Source organism: Fukomys damarensis, unplaced genomic scaffold (assembly GCF_012274545.1).
Source record: "Fukomys damarensis isolate Sample0158 unplaced genomic scaffold, DMR_v1.0_HiC HiC_scaffold_15, whole genome shotgun sequence".
Taxonomy (NCBI): domain Eukaryota; kingdom Metazoa; phylum Chordata; class Mammalia; order Rodentia; family Bathyergidae; genus Fukomys; species Fukomys damarensis.
In genome coordinates, this window is record NW_022900927.1 from 5,929,960 (window position 1) to 5,937,684 (window position 7,725).

Below are 7,725 nucleotides of genomic sequence, written 5' to 3' on the forward strand. Positions count from 1 at the left end.
TCCCCTTACCCCTGCCCTCCCTTTACCCCCTCTGCCCTTCCCTATTTAATAGACTTTGTTTCCATTTTTTCCATTTCTCATATTTGTTCTTCTCCCTTCTTTCCTTCCCCCTACCCCTCCAACTTTCCCTACTCCTTTAGCCCTTTTCTACCTATTTCACATCATCAGTTATACAATTTGAACCTTATTTACACTTTGAGTTTTTCACACCAGAGAAACTATTTGGCTATTTATTTTTCTTTTCTGCATTCCAAGGAAGATCCACTACGTAAGTATGAAGAACTTTAGTGCTATCACTGAATTCATCCTCCTTGGGCTGTGTGCTGATATCCAGGTCCAAGCTGTACTCTTTGTACTCTTCCTTGTGATTTACCTCCTGACCCTCACAGGAAACTTAATGATACTGTTGGTAGTGATGGCTGATGTTAACCTCAATTCACCGATGTACCTCTTCCTGGGTCACCTCTCTTTCCTGGATGTCTGGTATTCAACAGTTTCTTTGCCCAAGATGCTGGAAAACTTCATGTCTAATACAAAAACAATCTCTGTGGAGGGCTGCTTAGCCCAGGCCTTCTTCATATTTGTCACTGGGGGCACCGAGGCCTGCCTGCTGGCTGTCATGGCCTATGATCGTTATGCTGCCATTTGCCATCCTCTGCTCTACAGCCAGATGATGAACAATCAGCTCTGTAAGAATCTTGTGTGGGGTTCCTGGGGCTTTGCCTTCCTCAATGCCCTCATCAACACACTTCCAGCTGTGAATGTGGACTTCTGTGAGTATAGAACCATCCCTCACTACAACTGTGAGCTCCCTTCTGTCTTCCTTCTCTCCTGCTCTAATGTCTCCACCAACATCACTCTCATGTTCTGGTCTTTTGTCATACATGCTTTTGGAACATTTGTCGCAATTTTATCCTCCTATGTCTGCATTGTCTCTACCATCCTGAGCATCAGTTCTACCACAGGCAGAAGCAAGGCCTTCTCCACTTGCTCCTCTCACCTCACTACTGTGATCTCATATTTTGGTTCAGCATGCTTACGCTATCTCATGCCAGCCTCAGGTTCTCCCTTGGAGTTAATCTTCTCCTTGCAGTACAGTGTGATCACTCCCATGCTGAATCCCTTCATCTACAGCCTAAAGAACAAGGAGGTACAGACAGCTGTAAGAAAACTATTTGGAGAATACTGTCAGCGTTCTAAGTAATTGATCATAGACACAGTGCTCTAGCGCTTGTGTCTTGTTGCCACCCCAAAGCCTCACTCAATTATAGGTGGAGTTTTTTCTGGGATGGATTTTAGGCTCCAGAGCACTAGGATCGATGGTGTGCTACCCACCCAAGGGAATCTGCATAAGACAAAAGGGCAGAAAGACACTGTTGAGGGCCCATCCCCCTTCCATTGTTGCTTTTGCTGTTTTTCACTGCTATGAACTGTTGCCCCTCTCCCACCCTGCCTTGGAGACAGCTGATTATGAACTGAAGTCTCTACAAACTGTAAGCCAAATAAACTCTTTCCCTATAACTTTGGGTGTATGGCATTTTGTCTCAGCAACAAGATAAAAGTAACTAAGACAGCGCGAAGAAGAAACTCGAGAGAACTGAAGTTAGATATGTAGTGACTAAGCCAAACTGCCGTTAAAGCCAAACGCTGTATGAAAATGTTGGAGTTTCTCCTGATGAATGTCCTTTTCCATGACGGCTTTAAGTTAATCCTGCCCAGAGACAAACCATTGAGTGTCCTTTTCCATAATGGCTTTAAAGCTAATCCTGCCCCGAGAAAAAACACTGAGTGAGCTGTCTTCCTTTTTCACAAAATTACCTTAAAACATGTTGGTTTATTGTTTTCTTTGTGGGGGACATTCATTGATTTGCTGCCCTGCATGCTTTCTTCTTTCTTTTCATAACAGAACCCACTCTTCTTTTAGTAAAGTTCTGCTGCCCCATTCTATGTACATCAGTAGCACTAACAATCATAGTATTCTTCCCTGTGCCCCAACAGAAGTGGTTGTGAGACCGAGCAGACCAGTCATTGTATTGCATCCCCCTACTCTGTGACTAGCCTAGGAGTGTGGTCAATTGATTGTAAAAATGCCTCACATTTTCTTCCTCCCCTATAATCACCCCTTTGAGGTTTGACTTTTTATCTCTTCCTACTAAGAGATGTATTTTCCATCCTAAAAATACTAAATCTGGGATGGCCATGTGACTTTCTAAGCTTACAGAATTCTAGCTCTAATCCTCTTATGGTCTTGCGCATGTCCCCTCTCTCTCACACACACTGTAGCCTCTATCGTGAAAACAAACAAGCTAGGCTGAAGGAAGACGGGGGACTAACACACATCCAGCTGACCGCCAAACACATGAGATCTCCTTGAGAGTTAGCAGTGCTACTTACCCTCCCACAAGTAGGATAGCAGCATGGATAAACTCAGCCAGATGAAAATTACCTATCTATAGATTCATGAGTAATAATAAAGGCTCATGGGTTTTAGTCATTGATTTTTGCATTTGTTTTTTCATGCAGCATTATTACATAGATAGTGGGTACAATAATAACATAGGTAAGATCATAACCCAAACTAACCCAATAAGACTTTTCTTTCAGGGAATTTGTATAATGCCCAGTGACCAACTAAAAGAGAAAGTACTTGGAACTGAGACTAGCTGAAGGCAAAGCCCTAGTAAGACTGTCCATGAATTCCTATACTCAATTAGAAGAACTACCCAGGTTATTTTCTTATCAACAGTCAAGTTTTTCAATAAGAAAATAACAGTAAGAAACAGCTTTTAAAATATCTGTGCTGAGAATTCTGCTAAATGTTTTCCTATTTCCCATTGCAACAAACCTAAAAGTTAATCATCTTTCTGATGGGAAATGTAAATGTAAAGAGATATAAAACCTGCTGAATATCACAAAGAAAATGAGTGGTAAACCCAGGATTTTAAGCCAGGAAATTAAATTGAGAGCCCAGGTTCCTAATGCCCCTTTTTCTTAGTCTGTTAGTTGCCTATATCCATATTGACTGTTCCACATGTATCCATTATCACCTTATGATAGCCAAGATTAGATTATCTTGGAATCATAATATATGGAATCTAATCATAATATATGGAATGGTAAAATATCATTGCCATAACATATATTTATCTTATTGACATATCTTTTTTTTCTCTTTATTTTTATGAGTCTATTCATAACCATTATTGGCCAGTTTCTAGATTGCATGGCCAGGTTAAATTTCCGAATTCTGGCCCCAATGATAAGAATAAACATTCAGGTCTCTCATTTTCATGATAAAAATTTATTTCATAGTTATAGTGCTGATATGATCCCCAAACGAAGCTTATTATGAAGTACAGGGTTTGCAGCAAATATTGAATTTATTGTTTTACCTGCACTTATGAGGTTTTAGTCAGAGAGGCAGAGCCCTATGAGTGATACGGGACAAGTGATGCACTGTAGGAATTTGGTTTCAAATAACTGGGAAATGAGCCAGGAAAGTGAAGGTTTGGAAGAGAGAGTTGGAGGATCAGAAGAGGGCTCACTGTCTAGTTCTTCTGAACTGTTGGTACAGATGGACAGCACAGAGCTTTCCAGGGAAATACCGAGCCACACACATCTGTTGCCAATTAAAACTACCATGAGGGGGCGCTCACAGAGATAGCTGTATGCATCTGTTGCCCCTTTGTCATTTCCATTTTTGGAGATTTGTAGCCAAGTAGCTGGTGGTGATCTGGCAGCTGCTGCTGTTCATCTTCCTTGGGAAGAAGAGCTGAGGATTTAATGAAAAAGAACAAGAACAAGCTGCATCATCTGTCCATTACCAGGTCGGGCCATGGAGACCAGCAAAGAATACGGTATTCATTTCTGCCTTCCAATTTTGACACAAATTCGTCTTTTGGTTAATTTAACATGGAAGTCGAGTCAGTGAAACATCTTTGCCAGTTTAACCATGTTGGCACAGCATAGTCCAGCACAGCACTAGATTTATTACAGAGGATAACTTTGGCCCCAAAGGTATATTTTAGAAATTGAATCAGCTATATCTGGGAGAATAAAAAATCCATAATCACTCAAAATATTCCCTTTGCTGACAAGGTTATTGCTTCATTGTGAGGGAATGGTAATTGTTCCTCTGTGTTTTAATCTTGGTCTTTCTGGTGCAGAACTCAAAGTCAATAGGACCTACAGAATGAAATGAAGAATAAGAAAAAGAAAAGAAAGAGTAGCTTGTGGAAGAAAGTATAAGAACTCATTTATTTTGATCTCCAAAATCTGAGCAATGGTAACAAAAATGAATCCTTAGTGTTCTGACCAAGGATAATAGTCATTATGTTGTATTTTTGTTATTTTTAATAATTTTGTGACATAATATATATAAATATTTATACAGACATGTAAAAATTTACCTATATGTATAAATGAAATCAATGGTCTGCTTTTTAAGCAAATTATGCCTTCCCGTTCTCTTATCACTCACTTTAACTATATCATGATAGCTCATGTTAACAATCTAGTACATATAAATATGTCAGTGTATATGTCCCAGTTCTTTTAATCATATACAATCACATATCCATACAGATACATGCAGATATGTATGCATTCATTTCTATAAAATATAGAGTTTTGCTCTCTATTTTCTAATGAAACATATAACCAATTCTTTTAATTTTTGTTTTTCTCAACCATTTGACAATGAAAGCACTCAAAATGCTATATTTCTACTTCATTTATTTTTGTTAGCATATTTTCATTGCAGAAATATACAGTAATTTTATTCATTTTTCTTCCATGCATGCATGTTTCTTATAGTTTTTGCCACTATGAACAATGTTCCAATAAATATTAAATATTTTTAATGTTTAAATTATTATTTTAAGATAGATTCCCAGGAAGGAGATTACTGGATCAATTCCTTAACATTTAATATTGTTTTTCTTTTATACTAGCATCACTGAGGTATAACTTACAAAACATATAATTTATCAATTTAAAGTGTATAGGCTGATCACTTTTCATCATGTACATGCTCTGGGAGTATTAAATATATTATATTTTTCCTATGCTATTTGATGAACAAAATTTCCAGCTCTGTCATTTCTTCATTTGATACATTTATGGAATATTTCTGTCACTCAAAATTTCAATTTTTAGGGCCAGGGACTTAGCTCAGTGGGGTGCCACCTCCTACCTTGCAAGTTCAAGGATCTAAATTTAATCCCTGGTACCACAAAACAATTTTTTTTCAATTTTTATATAGTCAAATACATTTTTTTCTTATAGCATTGCTATCTAAATTTCTATCTGGGGGACTGGGGATTTAGCTCAGTGGTTCCGCCACCTGCCTCACAAGCACAAGGACCCAAGTTCGATCCCCAGTACCAAAAACAAATAAACACACAAACAAACAAAAACCAGTAAGCTAAATTTCTCTCTGGGGGCCCAGAGATGGCAGGCACCATGCCTGCCTTGCAAGCAGAAGATTCTAAGTTTGATCGCTGGTCATGGAAAAAAATTTCTATTTGTCTCCCTTACCTCAGTATTGTGTACAGCTTACTTTATATAAAGTTAAATTAATTCAGAAATTATTTGAGCACATTGTATGAAATGGAAGTAAACTTTTATAATGTAGATATATAAACACCTCTGACAGACACTTTTACTAAATAAGTTTTTCCTCCTTTACAGAACTATTTGTCATCTGGGTTACAGTTTGAGAACTCTGTCTCAATTTATATTTTATATTAATTTTGCCCTTTTCTTTATAAAACATATTAGTTGATAGAGGAAATCTCATCATGCTTTAAGTATTCATGTTTTTCATGAATTTATTCTTTCATTTGATTGAGACATTTTTATCAAATTATCAAACCAGAAATTGTTTCTTAATCTTTTCACATATTATGTCCCTTGAACAAGGATCCTATTTTTCTTACAAAGTTTTCCTCTAAGAATTTTGAAGTTTTGTCACCACATGTTTTCCTATTTCTATAAGATACAGTTTCTGGCATGGAAGGAGCTGTTGCATTTTGTGTACGCATCTTGTACTCTGTATGGCAGGTGCTACAATGAGTCGCCCCAGTTCACTTCAACACCCTGTAAGAGTTCAAAATCTAGAATGCTAAAAAGTGTGGCCTCCTGACAGCACTGATCCCATTAAACAGATGCTTTGCTCCTGTAAATCCTGTGGGGAGAGGAGAGAGAGAGAGAGAAGAGCTAGGGAGACAGAGAGAGAAAGACAAAGAGGAAAGACAAGAGGTGGGGGGAAGGGAGTGGTTCTTAAGAACATCTGTAACAACTACCTTCTGCCTTGATAATTGGTTCCTAGGTGGGTAAGGTGTTGTCAAAAGGGAGACAGGGGTCTAGAAACCCTGCAAATATCAGTAGGAACTGCAGCAGCTTTCTGATTCACCAACTTTCTGCAATGCTATTATCAGCTTTTTCCAAATGAGACAGAAACAAATATATTCTCAGTGAAAGAATTTTCATTATAGAATCTGAAAACAGAGACTCTTCTAACTCTTCTCATAATTATTATTTAACACACTTACTCTTTTAAACTGAATGTCAAGAGTAGATTCTATTTTCTGCAAGTAAACATCAATAACACACCTTACACTTTATAAAATCATCATTTAAATTCTTATTAGTTGGTATATTTTTGTTTTTAGTGTCTCCTGGTCTTTCTAGGCAAATAGGCATATCAATATTACATAGTATAATTTATTCTTGTTTGCAATGTTTATACAGTAATTTCATTTTTATTGTTTTTTAAATGCAACCACTCCCAGCTACAATGAAGAATGCCTATAAAATGGATAAGAATTTAATACACCAGAAGAGATGCCTTATGTAGAGCAGAAGTACAGTGGATTACATGGTTAGAAAAAAAAATCAGTGAATAGAGGCTCTTAATTAAAAACAAAGATGGTAATGTGCTACAAACTGAGACATTATATTTAACTCAACTCTTTGGCCCTGAGCTGGAATTAAATGCACCTATCAATATATACTGTCAAAGCAAATATAGCATCAGAGTTAAGCAGACAAGTAAGAAATTAAAGACTATACAGGATAGAGACTGAGCCCAACACCACTGAAATAAAAGAAGAATTTTTAAACACAGGGACAAGTTGGTAGACTGGGGCACAGTCAGGGAGGTTGATCCATGGAATGTGTCTAGTACATTTAATCATTTCTGAATGTTCAAATGTTTTTCTTTGTGATCGATACTTCTGTGGTTTCTAATGGGGTCTGCTTATGTTAGGCTCCTACTTTTCACAGAGATGCTTTCTCCTTCCTTATTTGCATTCCAAAGAAATGGTTCCCAGGTCTCTGAGAACCACATTTCCTGGCAAAGGGCCAGAGGGCATATTTTTATACACTTCAAAGGTGTAGAATATTTACAATTTCAAGTCTGCTTAAGTAAACACTTGAAGAAGACAGAGGCTAGGGACTTGTACTCAAGAAGAAACTTTCTTAAAACTTACTCAAAATGAAAGTAATGTAAAGGCAATCTTGACCAATATATACATACATATGTATAGCCAAATTTGAGATAATGAGACCAAAACAGGCATCTATATAGACTCCGGGGGATTCAAGGCATCAGCTCAGCTGTTTTCTGAGTTTGCAGGCTCAACTACCCATTGACTGTGGTTATATCTGATAAGCCCTTTTTTTTTTTTTTTGCATATTATCTTAGTTACTGTTGTTGTTGCT

General features: G+C 37.4%; 1 protein-coding gene across 1 annotated transcript; it reads left to right on the forward strand.

The window, feature by feature from the left end:
- The first annotated feature begins 274 nt into the window (after positions 1-274).
- LOC104872199 (olfactory receptor 8S1) lies at positions 275-1,204 on the forward strand. Its single transcript, XM_010638378.1, has one exon. It carries the CDS (start codon positions 275-277, stop codon positions 1,202-1,204), a length of 930 nt encoding a protein of 309 aa, XP_010636680.1.
- The last annotated feature ends 6,521 nt before the right edge of the window (positions 1,205-7,725 follow it).

Coding starts and splice junctions, on each gene's coding strand:
- LOC104872199 (XM_010638378.1), top strand. CDS start 275: ATGAAGAACTTTAGTGCTATCACTGAATTCATCCTCCTTGGGCTGTGT.